The sequence below is a fragment of the Bos grunniens genome, chromosome 25 (genome assembly GCF_055505025.1).
Source record: "Bos grunniens cultivar Pamir isolate PY7600 chromosome 25, Bosgru_T2T1.0, whole genome shotgun sequence".
Taxonomy (NCBI): Eukaryota; Metazoa; Chordata; class Mammalia; order Artiodactyla; family Bovidae; genus Bos; species Bos grunniens.
In genome coordinates this window covers 16,425,489-16,447,175 of record NC_141189.1, presented here as the reverse complement: position 1 = coordinate 16,447,175, position 21,687 = coordinate 16,425,489, and the positions used below count along the sequence as shown (strand labels likewise).

The 21,687-nt window shown below is 52.0% G+C and overlaps 1 protein-coding gene across 4 annotated transcripts; it reads left to right on the top strand.

The window, feature by feature from the left end:
- Positions 1-259: 259 nt before the first annotated feature.
- On the top strand, positions 260-20,847 carry SEZ6L2 (seizure related 6 homolog like 2). Of its 4 annotated transcripts, none has more exons than XM_086374985.1 (18): positions 260-565; positions 1,487-1,618; positions 2,291-2,590; positions 2,928-3,067; positions 3,326-3,527; positions 9,566-9,751; positions 10,734-10,902; positions 11,530-11,693; positions 13,571-13,771; positions 14,230-14,368; positions 15,227-15,423; positions 15,543-15,737; positions 17,751-17,942; positions 18,026-18,217; positions 18,682-18,720; positions 18,903-19,020; positions 19,147-19,243; positions 20,289-20,847. In XM_086374985.1, the coding sequence occupies exons 1-18, from the start codon at positions 487-489 to the stop codon at positions 20,316-20,318; spliced, it is 2,772 nt and encodes a 923-aa protein (XP_086231111.1). In that variant the 5' UTR covers positions 260-486; the 3' UTR covers positions 20,319-20,847. The 4 variants fall into 4 exon arrangements, with proteins under 4 accessions (XP_086231111.1, XP_086231113.1, XP_086231114.1 ...); XM_086374987.1 differs by having other exon boundaries at positions 336-565; positions 19,122-19,243; XM_086374988.1 differs by lacking the exon at positions 18,682-18,720 and having other exon boundaries at positions 336-565.
- The last annotated feature ends 840 nt before the right edge of the window (positions 20,848-21,687 follow it).

The window sequence follows — 21,687 nt, the reverse complement described above, 5'->3', positions numbered from 1 at the left end:
CCGAGCCTCAGCTCTCCAGGTTCTGCAACCCCCTCTCCACTCCTCCCCACCAAGCCCCACTAGAGCACAGTAGGGACCCTCCCTATTTTCGACCCCACCCTAGGTCCCCGGGACCTGTTTTGCCTCGACCCTCTCCCCCAGCTTAGAATCCAGCCAACCCGGGGGACCCAGGCGCCTGAGCCAGAGGGTAACCCAGGCGACCCGGCTCCTTCGCCCTTCTCGGCCCCACCCCCTGCAGCCGGAGCCGCGCCCCCTCTCCCACACACTCGGCAGCAGAGGACAGAAGAGATTGGGCAAAGAAGGGTGGGCTCCGGGCGACCCCCTACCTAGTTCTACCTCTCCGTCCCAAAGGGCAGAAAAATTGTCTCCCTTACTAACTGCTAGTAAGGGGTAAAAATTAACAAGAAAGATAAAAGGAGACGGAGGAAAGGTGACAGCTAGATTATTTAGGAGAGTCGCAGAGGAGAGAAATTGGTGTGAGTCGCCATGGGGACTCCCAGGGCCCAGCATCCGCCGCCTCCCCAGCTGCTGTTCCTATTTCTGCTGAGCTGTCCCTGGATTCAGGGTAAGGACATGGGTGCGTGGCGGTGGGCCCCCGGGAAGGTCCCCCTGAGGGGGTTCTATATCTTTCTTTCCCAGAACATCCTGCGTCTTCTGAGCTCCTGGGGGAGGGGAGGGGCACAGCTGACGGACGTAGTAGGGGGGCAAGCCAGGGCTTTCTGGCTTGCACCTGGATACCCTAACCCCATATATTGAGTTGGGAAACGAATGAGGGGAGCTTTTAGCAGCGTCTCAGGGGTTAAATCCAGGGAGAAGGGCTGGGGAAGTTGCGGGTGGGGGGCTATCTGCGGAGGCGGCAGAAGCAGGCAGGGTACCTGGGTGGGAGATGGAGGTGATGGGAGAGATGCCAGGCACTGCACACACAAATATTCTTGGACGTATGGACAAAGACAGATGAACAGAGGCAGTGCTCAGAGACCAGATATTTACTCCCCCACTCTGACCCTCTAGCCAGACTCCAGTAAAGGGGGCAGAGACTGCAGAGAATGGGGGGGGGTGGGGGGTGGGGGTGGGTAGCGCCGAGAGAGAGAACCACACTGCAGACAGAAACCCAGAGAGAAAGCTAAGCACTGCAGAAGCAAGGGCTGGGAGGTGCTGCCAGACCCTCCGCAGAGCCCCGGGGTTGCGGGGAGCACCTCTAAGGGGAAAATGAAGGTAGCAACCCGCCGCTTCTCTGCCCTCCTGGCGCTGTCCAAGGTGCTTACTGAGGGCCCACACGGCCTAGGGGAAAAGGGAGAAAGAAAGGGCTAGGGGGTGTGATGGGCAGCGGGGAGCCCCTCCTCCAGCCTTGGCTCTCAGCCCAGTCTGGGACCCTTCGAGCTCCTGCTGGCCCAGCTGACTGGGGAGGAAGAGCTCTGGAAAAGATCTTTCTGGAGAAGGAAGGCGTGTGGGGCAGTGGAAGAGCTCAGATGATTTCATCTCCTAGGTCTGCCCCTGAAGGAGGAGGAGGCATTGCCGGAGCCTGGAAGTGAGACTCCCACAGTAGCCTCTGAAGCCTTGGCAGAGCTGCTCCATGGGGCCCTGCTGAGGAAGGGCCCAGAGATGGGCTACCTGCCGGGTGAGGCCCCCAGAGTGGCAGAAGCTGAGAGGCAGAGGGAGGGACATTAACTCAGGGAGATGGGCAACCAGGCCAGTAAAATACAGAGAGAGACAGAGAGATGGTTCGAGAGAATCAAAACTGGACGTATACAGAGAGCCAGAGTGATCAAGAAACAGAGCCAGACGGAAAAGCAGACGATCAAAGAGAAAGACAGATGGAAACTCAGACCAGAATCAGAGATAGAGTGGGACAAAAAAAAAAAAAAAAAAACCACACAGAAAGAGAGAGAAAAGCAAGGATTAGTAGATTTAGAATCATAAAATCAGAGAGGGGTGAGAATATTAAACAGAGATCAAGAGTTCTAGAGAGAGCAAAAGAAAAAGACAGAGGAACAAGAAAGGGGTAACCAGGAGAGGGAGCCAGATCTGAATGGAGAGACAGAGATGCTCGATGAGACTGTCAGAGTGGAAGGGCCTGGACACAGAGAAGAAAAAGGGTGGAGGGCAGGATGTGGAAGGCTTGAGAGGCGGTGGGAAGCTGGGGTGGGGAAGGGAGAGGTGGGGGATCTGTGCCTTGTGGGGGAAGTCTTTTGGTCTCAATGGGAACTCTCAGTTTCCCTGAGCCCTACTCCCCAACCAAAGCCCACCAATTTGCTCCTCCTGTTCCCTGACTTCCCTTGCCCTATCCCAGGATCTGATCCAGACCCCACACTAGCAACCCCTCCAGTCGGCCAGACTATTGCAGCACCCTTTCTGCCTCGGGCCACTGAGCCGGGCACAGGGCCTCTGACAACCGCCGTAACCCCTAAAGGGGGTAGGGGGGCAGGCCCCACCGCGCCAGAGCTGCTGACCCCGCCCCCAGGAACCACAGCCCCGCCCCTTCCCGGTCCCGCCTCCCCAGGCCCACCCCTGGGGCCCGAGGGAGGAGAAGAGGAGACAACGACCACCATTATCACCACGACAACTGTCACCACAACAGTGACCAGCCCAGGTGAGACGATTGATGGGGGATGTGGGAGAGGAGCAGGGCGTGGATAGGGGAGAGGCTGCTGCATATGTGTGGAAGAAGGGATCCAGATAGGAGAGGGTCTTCTGCTTAAGAGTAATCATAAAGGCTAGCATTGATCTATGCTTACTATGTACCAGCGCCGTTCTAGGTTTTTATCTGAGAGTTGGGGAAGGGAGTTCTGGGCGCCCGTGGAAGAGTAAGCATTGGATTAAGTTATGAAGGGTGCTGGGGAGATGATGGATGGGGACCCCCGGAGTTGCTTGGCTGGGAGGGCACGAATGCAGAGAATCTCTCAGTCCTGGCGCTTCTGTCTCTTTAGTTCTGTGTAATAACAACATCTCCGAAGGCGAAGGGCACGTTGAATCCCCAGATTTAGGGAGCTCAGCCAGCCGCACCCTGGGGCTCCTGGACTGCACGTACAGTATCCATGTCTACCCTGGCTACGGCATTGAGATCCAGGTAACTGCATTAGGCATCCTATTGTGAAACCTCCTAACCCTTTCCTCTGGGCCCAGGGGTGTGCGCAGGTTTGGCCTAAGAAACAGAGAACTTGTTTTCTCCGATGAGCCTGGTTTCTGAGGCTCTCACAAACTCTCCTAGAGTTCTACAACTTGGCCAGTGTCACTGTGATGTTACATACAGTGAAAAGGGTGGGGGGCTTAGGGGGTTACCACCTTGGCTGATTTGCCCTGGCGGATCTGGATCTGGCTTCTTTAGGTGCAGATGCTGAACCTGTCTCGGGAGGAGGAACTTCTGGTGCTGGCTGGTGGGGGGTCTCCAGGTCTGGCCCCCCGACTCCTGGCTAACTCCTCCATGCTGGGTGAAGGACAGGTCCTTCGGAGTCCCACCAACCGGCTGCTCCTGCACTTTCAGAGCCCACGGGTCCCCAGGGGTGCTGGCTTCAGGATCCACTATCAGGGTGAGGAGTTTGGGGTCCTGATGGAAAGGCAGGGGCCACACTGGGCTCAGGGGACATCTCATAGGCCTGCTAAGCTCACAGTGATGTCAAAGCCTTTTCCTCTTGCCTAGGATGGTGAGGGGCAGAATCCTCAGAGGAGACCTTCTTATTGTTTAGTTGCTAAATCATGTCTGACTCTTTTGTGATTCCATAGACTATAGCCTGGCAGGCTCCTCTGTCCATGGGACTTTCCAGGCAAGAATACTGAAGTGGGTTGCCATTTCCTCCTCCAGAGGATCTTCCCAAAGCTGAGATCAAACCCACATCTCCTGCCTTGACAGGAGCTTTCTTTACCAGGAGCCACCAGGGAAGCCCCAGAGGAGACCTATACACACTTATCTCACACAGAGATCTGTGTCTGGGTGTGCACCCACCCAAGGGACAGTTCATCCATTCCCTCAATAAATCTTTATCCAGAGCCCACTTCATACCAGCCCTGGGTTATCCTTGAGGAGAAGACTAAACAAGCCAAATGTAAAGGTAAATCAGAATCTAGGTAGGGAGATGGGCAAATAATCAAGATGATTATAATCCAGTGAGATAACGACCCCAATCCCTATGATGGAAGGACAATAGGCAAAATGTCAAAGGGACCTAAATTTCCTCTGTAAGGAATATAGGAACACCTCCTTGGAGGAGGTGATGACTAAGTTGACACCTGAAATGAGTTAACTAGGGAAAGGGTGGGAGGGACAGAAAGAGAAAGGCAGATGTCTAGATGGATCAAAAAACATATCCCAAGACCCAAAGGGGAGAAAAAAAAATTGTGACACCCACCCAGAGGAGTTGAGGTCACTCAGCATGGAATATAGAATTGTCCTGTGTGACCTGGGGTGAGTTACTTAACCTTTCTGGACTGCATTATCTTAACTGAAAAATGAGGATGATGTTACTTACCTCATCACATTATTAGGAAGGTCAGATGAATCCATACAAGTGCTTAAAACTGTCTGGTGCCTAGCGAGGGCTCAAAAATGTTGATCGTTGCTATTACAGGAAAAGCCCAGAAAGTGGTAGGGAGACTAGACTGGGAGGTAGGTCAGATTTGGATCACAAAGGGCCTTACTAGCTTCAGTGAGGAGTTCTCAGACTACATTATCCTTACAGGGGAGGAGGAGCCACTTCAAAATGTTTTAAGCAAGATAGTGACAGCCTCAGATTTGTGACCTAAAAAGATCCTGCTGACTTCCGGGGGAGCAGGCAAGAAAGAGGGGACGTGTTTGCGCATGCTTGCATTCTCCAGCACCCGCCCACAGACAGCCTACACACACGTGTTCATCCATATTTGCCTGTGTGTATGGAAACCTTCCCACGATGCAAGTGCATGTTCTAGCATACATGCGTGCATGAGGCCAGGGGCCCAGCCCATGATCCTTTTCTGGACATTGCTGCCATCTCCAAAGTCCCTTCCTCGGCTCAGAAACAGAGAGGGAATTGTGTCCCTTCATGTCATTTCATGGCTTTGCTGCCCCCTTGTGAGCTCTGCAGACCCTGGATCCCTTGTGACTTTATCCAGGACACAGGCAACCATTATCCCTTCCTCACACCCTCTCCTGTAATCTTTCTTCTGGACCTGCCCATGGGGTCAGGTGTGCAAGGTGGAGTCAGCAAACCTACCTGTAGAGAGACCAGTGAGTAGGGGTACATGTAGTTGGTGGTTAGGGCCTGGTTGTTGGGGAGCAAGGGCAGGCCTTGAGGGCCCAGGGCTGAGGGCTAGGCCTCAGATATTGTAAAATGGCTCCCCACTGGCTCCTTTAAGCAGCCACATCCCTAGTGCATTGAAAATAGGACTCGTTAGGCTAAATGGAACATCTGGGGAAGCAGGGCTACTGTGTAAATGGGCCTTCATGACCTGCCTCAGTCTTCCTTGTTCTGCAGCTTCTCCTGGCCCCTTTGGGACTGAGGCCCTGTTTAAGTCCTTGCCAGTCTCCACTAACTGGGCCTTCTGATCCACAGGGTCCCCATTAGCTTCTCTGAATGGTCAAAGGCTCCATCACCCCTCACCCCAGGGCCAACAAACGTTTCCATTTACGAAACCCTTTCACCAACTCTCCTTGCCTCCCCTTCTCACAGCAGCCCTGGGGGTGGCCATTGTCAACTCTGTCTCTGAGAGGAAGACAAAGCCTCAAAGCTTACAAGGATGGTTTGGCCACTAGCAAATGCATTGCAGAGTCAGAAGTCAGATCCCCAAGTCCCTGACCCCCAGTCGTTTACTAATTGAGGCTGAGGGGCAAGTGATTAACATTTTCTGAGGACTTTCTAGTTCCAGGTGCTTGGTGTGTTTTTCTTTAAGGCCAATCCTCAATGATAGGAATTGTTATTGTCATCTACAGATAAAAGGCTCAAGAGGCAAAGTCACGTGTTCGAGGCCATACAACAAATAAGTTGTGCAGCTGGAATTGGAGCTTAGGTCTGCCCATCTCTAAATTCACTGCTCTTTGCACTGCTCCACATTGACTCTTGGTGGCATCAATTGATCAGCAAGGCTAGGTTTTTAGGAGACAAAATAAAAACTGTTTGGTTCAGTCTCACAGTGGCAATGGGCAGGCATTAATGTGATGATAAACTTATGCATGTGGATTCTGTATGGACCAAAAAAAAAACACCTAACTTTATTGAAAAGGGGAGTGGGGGGTCAGGAAAACTTCCTGGAGGAGGTGGTACTTCAGTTATTCCTTGAAAGATGAGAAAAAGTAAGATGAGAGCCTTGCAGGTAGAGGAAATTATGTGAAAAATACATGGAATTGGGACCATAAGGAGTCACAAAACTATACCTTGGGCTAGACCCAGTTGTGGAAGGGGCTTTCAAGCCCCTTCAATCTAAAGTGTTCAGGCTTGAGTCTGTCAGTCATAGGCAGCCATCACAGAAGCTAAAGTTTATTGAAATTACAGTGTTTGGGGGTTTTTTTTGTTTTTTTCTTTTTGCGGGAGGTGGGGGATGTGTCTTGTTTTGGCCACTGTGTGACTTGCAGGATCCCCTACCAAGTATTGAACCCTGGCCCAGCAGTGAAATTGCCAAGCCCTAAGGCTGCAGTCCATGGGGTCGCAAAAAGTCAGACATGACTGAGTGACTTCATTTTCACTTGCATGCATTGGAGAAGGAAATGGCAACCCACTCCAGTGTTCTTGCCTGGAGAATCCCAGGGACGGGGGAGCCTGGTGGGCTGCCTTCTGTGGGGTCGCACAGAGTCGGACACAACTGAAGCGACTTAGCAGCAGCAGCAAGGATGCTGAAAGCTTGGCTTCTCTATACACCAGTCCTGAATCGAATCTCAGAGACAGAGTTTGGGGTGATGTAGAAAAGAAGAGCTTTGTTACTTTGCCAGGCAAAGGGGCCCAGAGCTTGCTAATGACATCAAAATAATGTGTCCCAACTTAGAGAAAATGAGAAGTCTTATAGTAATTGTTCAAAGGGGGACTGATCAGCTCGTGGATATTCTCCTGATGGGTTGGTGGTGAGATCAGTAGAAGTCAGCATCATCAACCTTCATGTCCAACTGGTCTGGGGTCTATAAACTTGTGGGCAGCATGCCATCGTTAATTTTTGTTAGCTTCTCCCACCTGGCAGGGGTTTCAGCATCTACAAAATAGCTCAAAGATATTGTTGTGTGTATTCATTGATGGGGAAATAGGACTGTGTCCTCGGGGTGCACTATTATTTCTCTTTTTAAAACCAAATATTTATTTGGCTGCTCTGGGTTTAATTGATAGTTCTAGCACTGGGGATCTTTGTTGCCACATATGGGATCTAGTTCCCTGACTAGGGATTGAAGCCCAGCCCCCTGCATTGGAAGATCAGAGTCTTGGCCACTGGACCACCAGGGAAGTCCCACTATTGTTTCTCTTGACTCTCCCTGGTCTCAGCATCCCCTCCCTTCCCTAATTAATAGCTGCTAGAAGCTGCCCATTAGAACTGAGGGAAAGTCATAGAGGCTGAATGAAGGCTGTTTCCCATAACCAAAGAAATGGGGGACACAGAAAGGCTTTGTGCTTAGAAGCCCCACAGGGCCCTGCTCAGTGTCACTAACCACTGGACCACCAGGAAATGCCCAGATCCTGTGCTCTACAAGAAGAAGGCAATGGCACCCCACTCCAGTACTCTTGCCCGGAAAATCCCATGGATGGAGGAGCCTGGTAGGCTGCAGTCCATGGGGTCGCTATGAGTCGGACGTGACTGAGCGACTTCACTTTCACTTTTCACTTTCACACAATGGAGAAGGAAATGGCAACCCACTCCAGTGTTCTTGCCTGGAGAATCCCAGGGACGGCAGAGCCTGGTGGGCTGCCGTCTCTGGGGTCGCACAGAGTCAGACACGACTGAAACGACTTAGCAATAGCAGCAGCATGATCTACAAGGTCGTATTTGTGTTGATCTTAGTAGACCATGAACTCCTGAAGGCAAGGCTTTAGTCTGTTTCACCTCTGGCCCTCGGACCCAGCCAAGGAAATGCTTGTTGAATTTTGAAACACGGAGAGACTAGCGTCTCTAACAGAATCGCTCAGGACTGGAGAGTCAGAAAAAGCAAATGCCTAGACAAGCTGGACCCTCTGCTAACCACAGCCTGCCCCTCCTACAAGATCCAGCTTTGAGGTATTTCCTCCAGGAAGCACTCCTGCCAGCTTTTAAAAATTGCTACACTTTATTTTATTTTATTTATTTGGCTGTGTCAGGTGTTAATTGCTGCAGCACACGTGATTTTCACTGACTCATCCAGGATATTCTGTTGCAGTACACAGTCTCTCTAGTTGCAGTGGCGTGTAGGATCTTAGTTCCCTGACCAGGGATGGAACCAGCGTCCCCTGCATTGCAAGATGGATTCTTGGCCACTGGACCACCAGGGAAGTCCCCAGGAAGGCCTTCTTGATGAGCTCTGCTTAACCAGACATACAGAGCTCTGTCAGGATCAAGTTCAGAGTCCATCATTGACTACCAATGCACTTTCTATTTATTTGTTTTATCTCATATGACTGCAAGAATTTCAGGAGGCTTTCAAAAAAAGACCACAAGCAATAAAATTAAATAGAATAACTAAGAAAAAAATTGGCATCAGGTAATGCTTATTAAATTTGGGGGAAAAAAAAGAATGTGGATGGAAATTCCCTGGTTGTCCAGTGGTTAAGACTCTGTGCTGTGTCTGCTGAGGGCTTGGGTTCAATCCCTAGTTGGGGAACTAAGATCCCAGAGGCTGAGTAGCATGACTGGAAAAAAAGAATGTGGATGGACAAGCCACTGTTACTGGGAGCAAGTCTCACTCCATCTGATTCTGAGCTTCCCAGCAGCCAGTGCAAAAAGAGAGATTCCAGAGCTCTCACGACAGGAAAGAAGACAAACCAGTTGCTTAGGGAAAGCAGAGCTTTCCCTAGCACTTTACTTTCTGTGGAAGACTTACTCAGAGGGTACTGAGTATTAGAGTCTTTAATGGCAAAATACTTTCTAAAGGAGCTCATTGTGACTCCTTTGGATGAGAGCTGAGGATATAATACCACAGTGCACCTCAGTGGAAGGAAGTCTGTGGGTGTGGAGGGGAGAAAATGATATGAGCCACTTAATAACTCGGAGCCTCAATTTCTACATCTAGAAAGTGGGTCACAGCCTTCCTCCTCAAAAGTGCTGCATGAACTCATTTTGGAAGCTGAGTGGGCTCTGCAAATACCATGTGTTATTATTAGAGCTGGATGGGGTTCAGAGTGGTCAACTGATTTGCCTGAGGTCACACAGCCAATGAGTGCTAGCTAGGGTCCAGAATTTCTTTGAGTCTCAGGTTATCATCTCATCTGTAAAATGGGGGCCCAAGGGAGTAGATTACAAAGATTAGGGGACATCAGGGGTGTGGAAATTACCTCCTCGAGAGAAAATGTGTCCACGTAAGGACTCCAGTATGAAGCCAGTGTGTGCCTCTGGGGGTGGGGGGGTGGAAAGAGGGGGAGGAAGTGCTGGGGGGTCAGTGAGAGAGGGTGGCATGGGAAAGTGAGGTCTTCTCCTTCTCTGCCTGATCCAGCCTACCTCTTGAGCTGCGGCTTCCCTCCCCAGCCAGCACATGGGGACGTGAGTGTGACAGACCTTCACCCTGGAGGCACTGCCACTTTTCACTGTGATTCGGGCTACCAGCTGCAGGGAGAGGAGACCCTCGTCTGCCTCAATGGCACCCGGCCAGCCTGGAGCAGTGAGCCCCCCAGCTGCATGGGTGAGTCTCCTGCTCCTCTCCGTCCCAGGAGCCCCGCTGGAGGGGTCTGTCTTTGGGGATCTCTGTCTTTGGGGAGCACCCATCTTGAAGGTTTTTTTTTATCCTGAAGAGTCCCTATCCTAGGGTCTCCCTCTGGAGCTCTTCACCCTAAGGGTCTCCATCCTTGGTGTCTCCATTCTTGGAAGGTCTCCATCTGGAGAAATCCCATCTGGAGGGTTTCCAGATCTTAGTTCCCTGGCTAGGGATTGAACCCGTGCCCCTAGCAGTGGAAGCATGGAGTCCTAACCACTGGACTGCCAGGGAATTCCTGGAGGGTCCCACGTGGGGAGTCATCATTCTAGAGGTCCCTGTTTTGGATAACGCTCATCCTAGAGGAAATCACTTTTGAGGTCTGTATCTGGAGGGTCTCTGTACTGGAGAGCCGTCATCCTGGGAGCCTATCCTGAGTATTCGCCATCGGAGAGCTTCAGTTTGGGGGCACGTGCTTATGCGTGTATACTAAGTTGCTTCAGTCATGTCCAACTCTCTGCTTCCCTATGGACTGTAGCCTGCCTGGCTCCTCTGTCCATGGGATTCTCCAGGCAAGGATACTGGAGTGGGTTGCCGTGCCCCTCCTCCTTGGTGGGGACGATCCCCACCAAGGGATTGAACCTGCATCTCTTACATCTCCTGCATTGGCAGGCAGGGTTGTTTTTTTTTTTCTTTTTTACCACTAGTGCCACCTGGGGGGAATCCCTCATAACTCCCCACCCCAGGGTGTCCACATCTGGGGAGTGTCCATCCTGGGGGCGGGGTGTCCAGCCTGGGGTCTTTGTATTCCAGAGCTGGTTCCTTACCTGGGTAGTGGCATGGAAAAGTCCTGGGGTGAGCCTGTAGGGCAGAGGTCATCCCAAGGCCAGGGCCCAGGCAGAGCTGTGGGCGCAACAGCTCTGAGGATGGGACAAGGACAAGTCGCCTTAACCTGCTGCCCCTCTGCCCACAGCATCCTGTGGGGGCACCATCCACAATGCTACTCTTGGCCGCATCGTGTCCCCTGAGCCTGGGGGAGCTGCAGGGCCCAACCTTACCTGCCGCTGGGTCATTGAAGCAGCCGAGGGACGCCGGCTGCACCTGCACTTCGAGAGAGTCTCGCTGGATGAGGACAATGACCGGTGAGGGTCTGAGCCTTGGGTCAGAGGTTCCCCCTTCAAGGAAATAGGAAGGCTACCGCAGGGAGGCAGCAGACTAGGGGCATCCCAGTTGGGATCTATGTTAAATGGAGATCAGTCCTTCCCCTTTCTTAGGCAGTGTAGCTGTGAAAACCGAGACGATCACTTAACCTCTCTGTGCCTCATTTTCTTCATCTGTAGAATGGAGATAATAGTAGCTCCCTCTTAATGTTTCTGTGAGGACAAATGAATTAAAAATAAGTGAAATTCTTGGAGTGACCAGCACACTGTAAGCACTCTAAATGTGTTTACCATCATCATCATTATCCTCAGTCTTTATCTAATAAACTGGTACCCCAGGTCTGTCACTAGCTGCTCTGTGATGCTGGACAGGTTACTTACCCTTTCTGTGCCTCAATTTTCTCATCTATAAAATGAGGGATAATAATAGTATCTGACTTGAGGGTTCTTGTGAGAATTCAATGAGATAAAATGTGTACAGGCTTAGAAGAGTCCATGGCATATAGTTAATATTTGAAAGCAATAGCTATGAAATTAAGTTAGAGCAGGCAAGAGGTGAAGCAGCTTCCTAGGGGAAGCCAAGCTCCTGACCACCTCTGTTCATCCCAGGCTGATGGTACGCTCAGGGGGCAGTCCCCTCTCACCAGTGATCTATGACTCAGACATGGATGATGTCCCAGAGCGGGGTCTCATCAGTGATGCCCAGTCTCTCTATGTGGAGCTGCTTTCAGAGACACCTGCCAATCCCCTGCTGCTAAGCCTCCGATTTGAAGGTAACAGCCTTCCCCCTGGGGCCCCAACTCCCCCACTTTCCCTTCTTCCTGATGCCCGGGCATGGTCACAAGCACATATTCCATCTCTGCTCATCTCCATGTTTGGATTCCTCTAAACTGACTTGCCTCCTGATCCCCAAGGGACAAAGATTCTGTCTAATTTCCTGAGGTGGCCTTTCTACTTAAGCTTCAGGTATGGCTGGATCCAGGTACAGCTGGTCTCAGGTACACAGCCAAGAGGCCAGTTGCTTTCATCTCTCCTTTCTTCCCTCTTGGCTGGCTTCATTCTTAGGCAGACTCTCAGCCTGTGTACCTAGCAGTTCCAGATTTACACACCACCAGCTTTAGTAACTCCATTAAAAAGAGAGGAAGCATACCACTTTTCTAAGAGCTTCAGCAAAGATGCCAGGAAAGGCTTTCAATGTCCTGGCTTAGGTCAGATGTCTATGCCTGAGCCAGTCACTGTCAGGTGGTATAATGTTTGGCAGATCCACATCACACGTCCATTCCTAGTTGGCCCCAGCTGAACCTCATGGACTGGAAGTGGGGAGGGCATGAGACCCAAAATGAAAATAGGAGTGCTCTTAACAGAGGAAGGAAGACTGGATGCCAGATAGGTAGAAGCAAGGAAGTCAGTGATCATAGGAGGAGTCATTTGAACTAGGACTTACAGGATAGAGAGAACTTTAAAAGACAAAGATTGGAAATGAGCATCAGATAAAAGAACAGTGTGAGCAACAGTAGAGAGGTAGAGAAAAGCCTGATATGTCTGGGATACAGAGAGTTTCCCTGTGTCTCAAGTCGAGGATTTATGCAAACAGTAGCAGGAAAGAGACAAAGAAAGTGAAATGTACAGCGATGAAAGGGGCTGGTTTCTGATATGAATCAAGGGAGAAAGGGAATTTGCACTGTGCCCTGATGGGTGCATAGGATTTGGACATCACACCTTACCAGGTTAAGTAACAGTGAAATAGAACAGTGGATCTGATAAATAAATTGCATATTAGATTCTGAGACTGCAAAGAGAATTTCTAGGTCTGAGGCCTGCCTCCATAATTGTGGGTCACTATTGCTCCATGGGCTTCAGACTCTTTCTGTATCTTTCTGAATCTTACCTGAGTCTTTGCAGCTAAGATATGATCAGATGGGTAAAAACTAAAATGCTCTACAAATGTTCATTTTCACTGCCTTAGCCCAAAGTTAAATAAGTAGCTTTTTGTATTTGCCTCACTTTTGGATTCCAGCCACAGTATGGATTATCAGGGATGATCAGAAGTCAACTGTTATTTTTGAGGAGTGAGCACACCTACATGAGCCAAGTCTCCAAAGGCACCCTTTCCCCCTCAGTCCATTGCAGCTTCCAGAGCCAAGCGTTTCTGGCTGGGAATCAAAGAGTCTGGGCTTAAGAACGTCTGGTTCTGCCACTGCCCCACCCTGTGACATGGGGCAAATGGCTTTTTGTCTACGGACCTGGTGTCCTCATCTATAGAATAGTGGCTGGGACTTGACTGGTCTCAGCCTCTGTCTAGAGGCCAAGGAGCTAACATAAATGTGCCAATGAGGAATGTTAAGGTTTGGGGGAAACTGGAGAGTGAAAGCTAAACCCAAGGGCATTCAATTTTAAATAACCCACTGGGGGGCCAAACCACACTGGAATTCAGCCCAGTTCCCCAGTCTGAGATCCCTAGAGGCCTGTCCTATTGTGTGTGTGTATTTAAAAAGTATTTATTTATTGGCTACATGGCATGTAGGATCTTAGTTCCCTGACCAGGGATTGAACTTGCAGCCCTTGCATTGGAAGCACAGAGTTTTAACCACCAGACTGCCAGGGAAGTCCCTGTCCTAATGTTTACTTCCTGTGACTGACTCCTCTCTAGCCTTTGAGGAAGATCGCTGCTTCGCCCCCTTCCTGGCACATGGCAACGTCACCACCACGGACCCTGAGTACCGCCCAGGGGCACTGGCCACCTTCTCGTGCCTCCCAGGATATGCCCTGGAGCCCCCTGGTCCCCCCAATGTCATTGAATGTGTGGATCCTACAGAACCCCACTGGAATGACACGGAGCCAGCCTGCAAGGGTGAGCCCTCCACCGCCCTAGACTTCCTTCGGTCCACAGGCTACCTCCTGATCCGGGGAACCTAGGAAAGCCATCAGAAAAGAGAACCTAGTAAACTCAGGCCTTGGATCAATCCCTGTCCTTTTCAGAGGCTCAGCTCAGTTTTCTTAGCTAAGTAGTTGGTGGGCTTGTTACAGAATTCAGGGATCATAACCCAAATATCTTCAAGAACTAGGGCTGGAGTTGGGCTAAGTCAGAGATTGGGTGGTGATGCATCGGCTGGTGAGTGGGCGGGGTGAGTTAAGAGTGGGGCTGGGGATTGGACACAACAGGACTAAGCATAGCAAGAATCAGGTGGATAATAGATAATAGAAGTCCGGGAGGAGGTATGGTGTGCAGAGTTGGGAGTGGTGAGAATGGTGGTGAAATGTAGACTGCATGCCCACCTGATCCTGAATCTGACACCATTTCTCCCCTAGCCATGTGTGGAGGGGAGCTGTCAGAGCCAGCTGGTGTGGTCCTCTCTCCGGATTGGCCCCAGAGCTATAGCCCTGGCCAAGACTGTGTGTGGGGTCTGCATGTCCAGGAAGAAAAACGCATCTTGCTCCAAGTTGAGATGTACGTTTGGGTACCACAGAGGGTGCGATGGGTGTGGGCTCAGCCATGTGATATGACAATGCACTGCCCTGCTTTCTCAGGGCATGTGAAAGCTGTCTTGAGCTTTTTCACATGATTCGGTGGATATATGTTCAGATTAAAAGGGTGTATAAGGATTCAGGATGGGGGTGTGGGACATCGAGTAGACCTAGGGACAAATCATGTATTGGGTGGAAAACCTTGGAGAAGCAAATGGGGTAATGCAGCCTTCCTCAGGGGCTATTGTGAAAAGGGGGCTGTGGCCTGGAGTCTCACTGTTTGACTGTTTCCAAGGCCACCTGTGGAGTGATTTCCAGGGACCCAGGCCCAAGTGTTGCATCAGCAGCAGCACACAAGATGAGTATAGGTGTGGGGGAAATCCAAAGAGCTCATTTGATGTGAGGTGGTCATGTGCCTGGACAAAACTAGAGTGGGCATAGCTCAAAAAGCAGGTACTCAGACGGGGCCTAGAATTGGGCGGGGTGGTAATGAGCATGGCCTGTGGTTGGTCAGAGCTGGAGTTGAGCATGGCCTGTGGTTGGTCAGAGCTGGAGTTGAGCCTGACCAATCACAGGCTTTTGGAGTTAAGCATCACCCGGTGATAGAGAAGGGACTGGGGAGTAGAAGGCGTTAGCAGTGAGCAGGGTTGGGTACTGGGAAGCAGAAATCGGGAGAAACCAATGGAACCTGGAGCGGCTAGCATGGAGAAGCCCATAATTGATCCAAACCTGAGGCATGGGACAGGCAACTGGAGAGTAGGTAAGGTTAGTAATGAACCGAGTTAGGATTGAGCAGAACTGGACGGGAGGAGCTGATCATAACCCATGCCCCACTCTGCAGCTTGAATGTGCGCGAAGGGGATATGCTGACGCTGTTCGATGGGGACGGTCCAAGTGCACGAGTCCTGGCCCAGCTGCGAGGGCCTCAACCGCGCCGCCGCCTCCTCTCCTCTGGGTCCGACCTCACGCTGCAGTTCCAGGCACCGCCCGGACCCCCCAACCCGGGCCTGGGCCAGGGTTTCGTGTTGCACTTCAAAGGTACGAAGGCCTAGGGTCCCGAGATGGGCAGGGGTCCCGCAAGTCAGAGAGGCCTCCAAAGCTGGAAGGGCGCCCTGGGTCTCAGGACAGCCTCCAAACTCGCTGTCTGTCCTCTGCAGAAGTCCCGAGGAACGACACGTGCCCCGAGCTGCCGCCTCCGGAGTGGGGCTGGAGGACGGCCTCCCACGGGGACCTGATCCGGGGCACGGTGCTTACTTATCAATGCGAGCCTGGTTATGAGCTGCTCGGCTCCGACATTCTCACCTGCCAGTGGGACCTGTCCTGGAGCGCAGCGCCGCCCGCCTGCCAAAAGAGTGAGCCCGGACCCCGCCCCTGCCACTCATGGCCCCGCCCCTGCCCACCTGTGTTTCACTGCTCTGCTTGGGCCCCGCCCATCCCCTCTGCGCCCCGCTTCGTCCCATCTTGTCCCCGCCCCTGTTTTGTCTGGGCTCCACCCCTTCGCTCTAGGTCTTGCCCAGATCTTCTTTAGGCCCTGACCATATGTCCCCTGGGTATACCACTCCTCTGCTCCTCGGTGTCCCGAAACTGTCCTCTTTGCTCCCCAGTCTCAACTTCCCACGGCTACATCCCTTCGTCTCGCGCTGTCCTGGGTCACGGCCCTGGCCCTCTGGGACCCGCCTCATCTTTTCGTGGCCGCGCCCCCACAGTCTCTTAACCCCGCCTCTGCTCCGTCTGAGTTCCACCCCTTACCTGGCCCTTCTCCAGTCTCTCAGTCCCCAACGCTTGACATTACGGGGAGCCACTTTGCTGGGGCCTAAGCTCGTCAGAGAACTTGGTTAATTTTAATGCAGTCAATAAAGTGCCATGCTGGGTTGGGGCTGGGGTTGTACAGAGAGGTTGGGAACCCTACCTACGGAGACAGAGCTCACAGCTCACAGTCTCGGAGAGGGACAGATACTTAACTCAAGATATTACAGTGCTAAGTGCTGGGTAACTTCAGGCAAGGTACTTAACATCTCTGAGTTTTTTCATCCGTGAAGTAGGAATAGGGTGTTGTGAAAAGCAAATGAAAAGTTTTTCACATTAGTACCTGGTGATAGTAAACAGTAAGTACTAGCTGCTGTAAGTATGAAGAAGGGCTGTGGGAAAAGGGAGGGTGCATTACCCCACAGATAGGGCTGAAGATTTCACAGAGGAGGCGGCATTTAAAGGAGCTGGGAGTGTTTATCTTTTAGAATTGAAAAGAGGGGTGGCATCTTGTCACTTTCGCCAAATTTTGGGAAGCCTGTCATGAGGATATGGGGCTGTAGGTCTTTCATCTGGAACGCAGGAGGAACAGTGGGACCAATGAGGATAAGTTTCAGGAAGCCAGATTTCGACTGGACACCAGGAAAACTTTCTAGTTGACACAGGTCCCCTTTCCTTGAAGGATTCACAGGATGTCTAACCCAGAAACCAGATAGGATGGAGCAGGGACAGGAAGACATGAGAGCAGGGCCCGGAGGGGATAGGGTCTGACCCAGCTGCCCAAGTCTAAGGAGAGGACCCGCCCCAGGCCTCACACTGAGCCTTCAGCTGAGCTGAGACCCAGGTCTCTGAAACTCAGCTCAATGCTCCATGGCTGTGACCCTGAACAGTTCCAGCTCTGCCACTTTCTGATTGAGTGACCATAGGCCAGTCATTTGACTGCCTTGAACTCTGAGCCCCAAGGGAGATGACAGTGACCTTGATCCCTCATCAGGGTATATGATATCGTGTTTGTAAAACATTTAGCAGGGTGCCTTGCACACGTCTGTATATAGGAAACGGCTTTGCCTGGGACTCTTTCGTAGCATGTCTGTGAACAGATACCCACAGGGGCCAGGCAGGCAACATAAGTGAGCAGACTGGGCTAAGAATGAGGGAAGCAGGAGGGCTGGACCCCTCTTCTGCTGATGATTTGCCAGGCAGGGCTGACACAGCGGGCATTTAGCTGGTTTGCTCTGGCTAAGTGGTTCACTATTTCAAATTTCACCCTGGGATGGGGGCCCAGGTTGCCCCACACAGTCGGTCTTCTGGAAGAAAAGTGTCAGCTCCGCTCAGTCATGTCTGACTGTTTTCGATCCCACGGACAGTAACCCACCAGGCTCCTCTGTCCATGGAATTCTCCAGGCAACAATACTGGGAAATCTGATATGTAAAATGCATTGAATTTTTAAAGTTTTCCCAATTCCTGCTCTCTTCATTCTGAGGAAGGAGAGGGAGGTGGTGGAGGGTGGGGGTCTGCCCCAAGGAGATGGCCTATGGCTCAGGGCTTTCCCAGCTCTCAGCTTCTAGGAGATCTTTTAAGGCCCCGGCTCCCCGTGACTTTGCTCTCTTGTCAACAGTCATGACTTGTGCCGACCCGGGTGAGATCACCAATGGGCACCGTACCACCTCCGATGCTGGCTTCCCGGTTGGCTCCCATGTCCAGTACCGCTGTCTACCCGGGTACAGCCTGGAGGGGGCGGCCATGCTCACCTGCTACAGCCGGGACACGGGCACGCCCAAGTGGAGCGACCGGGTCCCCAAGTGCGCCTGTGAGTCTGGGGACACCCTGGGACAGGTGGCTGGGTGGCCTGCTCACAGTGCAGCTGGTCCATGGCTGACCTCTTCCCCGCAGTGAAGTACGAGCCGTGCCTGAACCCTGGGGTGCCAGAGAATGGCTACCAGACACTATACAAGCATCACTACCAGGCTGGCGAGTCTCTGCGCTTCTTCTGCTATGAGGGCTTTGAGCTCATCGGCGAGGTCACCATCACCTGTGTGCCCGGCCACCCCTCCCAGTGGACCAGCCAGCCTCCACTCTGCAAAGGTGCCTGGGCATGCAGGGCAGGAAGGGGCATAGCAGTGTCTGGGATGCGACAGGGCAGGGAAAGTTAGGTAGCACATTCGAGACTGCTGAGTTTTCCTGTTCACCTCCCATGGGCTGTCATCCTCAGAGGTAGATCCACAAGCCCTGGGGAAGTTCAAGGTCATGGACTCATCCTAAGGGAAGTAGGACAGGGGGCTTTGGTTTGGCAGTCCCTTGCCCTCTGGACTGGTCTCAGTTTCCTTATTTTTGACAAATTCTACAGCCCTGGTGGGTTTAGACTCCCCAGGGGTCTGGAGAAGGACGACCAAGGCCCTGCCCCCACTGAGGGAAGGATCAAGCTAAGGTTGAGCAGAGGGCAGAGAAACCAGGCTGTCCGACCCAGCCCCACCGGGCTCCCGGCCCTCTCTGCAGCCTCCTTCCCTCCCTGGCTCAGACCCCGTCCCCTCCCCCTCCTCTCCCTGCAGTGGCCTTTGAGGAGCTCCTGGACAACCGAAAACTGGAAGGTCAGTGAGGGCACAGTGGAGACCCAGGCCTGGCCGAGCTGGGAGGGCAAGGCAGAGGCCGGGGGCAGGAGGCCAGATCCCCGGCGGGGTGAGGGCCCAGGGGTTCAGGGCCCAGGGCAGGAGGCTGGGAGAGCCCAGGGTGGGCCCAGTGCCAGCTCACTGGCCTCTCCTCCTCTCTCCAGTGACCCAGACCACTGACCCGTCACGGCAGCTGGAGGGTGGAAACCTCGCCTTGGCCATTCTGCTGCCCCTGGGCTTGGTCATCATCCTTGGGAGTGGTGTTTACATATACTACACCAAGTAAGTACCTGACTCGGGGAGCTGCTGGCCAGGGCAGACGTCCTGCCTGCCTGGCACAGAAGCCCGGGTGAGGGGGGGTTGGGGGCTCACTTCTCGATAAGCCCCTCTATCTCCTTCCTTTCCCAGGCTACAGGGAAAATCCCTCTTCGGCTTCTCGGGCTCCCATTCCTACAGCCCCATCACGGTGGAGTCAGACTTCAGCAATCCACTGTATGAAGCTGGGGTGAGCCTTTCCCGTACCCTAGAGTGCCCCACCCCTCTGCTCCCCTGGGACCCTATACGCTTCTCTCAAGGTCTCTGTAATATCAGTCTTGGGAACTGCAAACTCAGCTGCCTACAAAGGCCACATCAGTGAACAAAGCAAGTCAGTGGGCCAATAGGGAGTGGTGGGGACTGTGGCTAATTTAATTGGAAAATGTGTACTCCATCCTCTTTGTGGTGGAATTGTTGTTCAGTTGCCAAGTCGTGTCTGACTCTGTGACCCCACAGACTGCAGCTCACCAGGCTTCCCTGTCCTTCACCATCTCCTGGAGTTTGCCCAAGTTCATGTCCATTGAATCAGTGATGGCACCCAACCATCTCATCCTCTGGCGGAAACCTAGGCTCAATTGCCAGATCTTCCAATTGTCCGAGAAGATCCAGAAATTTCAATTTTTATGTGATTTTAAGATACTGTAGAGTGAAAAAAAAAAAAGATACTGTAGAGTGAACCAAACATATCCATTGGCCAGATTCAGCCCAATTCATATCCCATGGCTGCCAAACTCCCAGTGATCAATGTTATTTGAAAAATACAGTCTTGGATTTCCCTGGAAGCCCAGTAGTAAAAACTCTATCATTTGATAGACAATGTATTTTGCTATTTAAAGGCAAAGTTTTCTTATACAAGGGGTATTTAAATCAGTTAATTTATTTGGTATTCGACCAAAGAAAAGCCATTTGCTCCTGTGCTGAAAGAAAACAGGCTGTGTTGAACTACATCTGAGACCACACCATTCTATATTTAATGGGCAATTTAAGGGAACTTCAAGGGTAAATTTAGTACCAAGGGACTGGGAATTTGGCTCCAGCGTGAACTGGAACTCCACACTTTTAATGCAGGGGCCATGGTTCAATCCCTGGTCGGGAACTAAGATCCTGCATTCTGTGGCCAAAAAACAACAAACAAACAAACAAACGCAGAGTCTTTCCCCTTCCTTGTGGATACCTATTTTGCTCTCATCCACCTCCATCCCACTCCAGCAGCTGATACATCTCTCTGTTTCCAGGATACACGCGAGTATGAAGTATCCATCTGAACACCAAGACAAAGGCTGCAGGACGCCGTTCCTCTCCTCATTCTGGGCAGGAAGGAGCACAGGACCCGGTCTCTGGCTTCCTTCCTCCCTGCTGTGTAAATAGTCTCCTGGTCCCACAAGGGGGCTTTGATGGCCCTGGGGACCCTACAGTAAATAAACCAGCATCCTGTGCCGAAAGCCTCCTCTTCTCAGTTGCCAAACAAGGGGCCTGCCCCACCGACTCTACCTGCTTTTGGACCCTGGGAGGGGAACTCAGTCCCAGCTGCAACTCCTGGGGCACCTCCAGCCCAGGGCACCCCACAGGGACTATACCCAAGAGCTCTGCTGTTCCTTTGGCCAGGAAGGCTCTGTCCTTCCCAGTTTCTCTGGCCCTGGCCTAACCTCTAACCCTAGAGGGTCAGAAGAAGAGGGATGAAGCGGAGAGCTGGGACAAGACCCCTACCCCTTTCCTGCCATGCCCCCTTCCCATGGTGTCCCCGCCTTTGCTTCTGGATTTTTGGTTTTGAGCAATAAACAGAAAATCACCATTTGTAACTGGGCTGGTGGGGTGTGGGAAGGTGGGTCACAGAGCACTGGAGATGGCGATAGTGGTCTCTCTGGAGAGAGGGCTGGGGAGAGAGGAACAATTTGGGGGAAAGATGGCAGTTTACGTTTGCAAACAGGGCAGTGTTGAAGAGGCTGGCCTGGGATCAAAAAGCCTGGCTTTAGGCTCAGCCTCTGGAGGACCAGCTGGGTCCCCTCCTGGCCTCAGCTCTCTCTCTACGGGGCTTGGCATTTCCAGGCTCTTCAGGATGGGCCATAGCTGGCAGTAGGTGCCGCTCATCTCTCACTGTTTGCGTCCATGCATGCTTGCTAAGTTGTTTCAGTTGCGTCCGATTCTTTGCGACCCTATGGACGGTAGTCCGCCAGGCTCCTCTGTCCATGGGATTCTCCAGGTAAGAATACTGGAGTGGGTTGCCATGCCCTCCTCCAGAAGATCTTCCCTACCCAGGGACTGAACCTGTGTCCCTTACGTCTCCTGCATGGGCAGGTGGGCTCTTTACCACTAGCACCACCGGGGAAGCCCACCTCTTAGTGTCTAACAGGTGGAAAACAGCACTCAATTTGTTTCACGACCAGTTGCCCTAAAAGTTGGCCCCTTCTTGAAAATTCTTGTAATAAACCCAAGTGTACCGTTCTTTCTCCCCCCAATCTTCTTGGCGTTTCAAGCATATCTGCTATTACATGTATACCAAGTATTAGATTTGCAGCCTTTCCTAAACAATGAGCTTGTTTTGTATCCTATGGGTGTCCTTTTCTTTACTCTTGGGCATTATAGGGAATTTATAACCAGTTTGTCTTAAAGTCTTTCTCCAAATCAATTGAATTT

What these genes read in the sequence shown, in the direction of transcription:
- SEZ6L2 (XM_086374985.1), top strand. Translation starts at nt 487, where the DNA reads ATGGGGACTCCCAGGGCCCAGCATCCGCCGCCTCCCCAGCTGCTGTTC. An exon ending in CTGGATGAGGACAATGACCG is followed by an intron (nt 10,903 to 11,529) that starts GTGAGGGTCTGA and finishes TGTTCATCCCAG; the next exon opens with GCTGATGGTACGCTCAGGGG. An exon ending in CCAGCCTCCACTCTGCAAAG is followed by an intron (nt 18,218 to 18,681) that starts GTGCCTGGGCAT and finishes CTCTCCCTGCAG; the next exon opens with TGGCCTTTGAGGAGCTCCTG.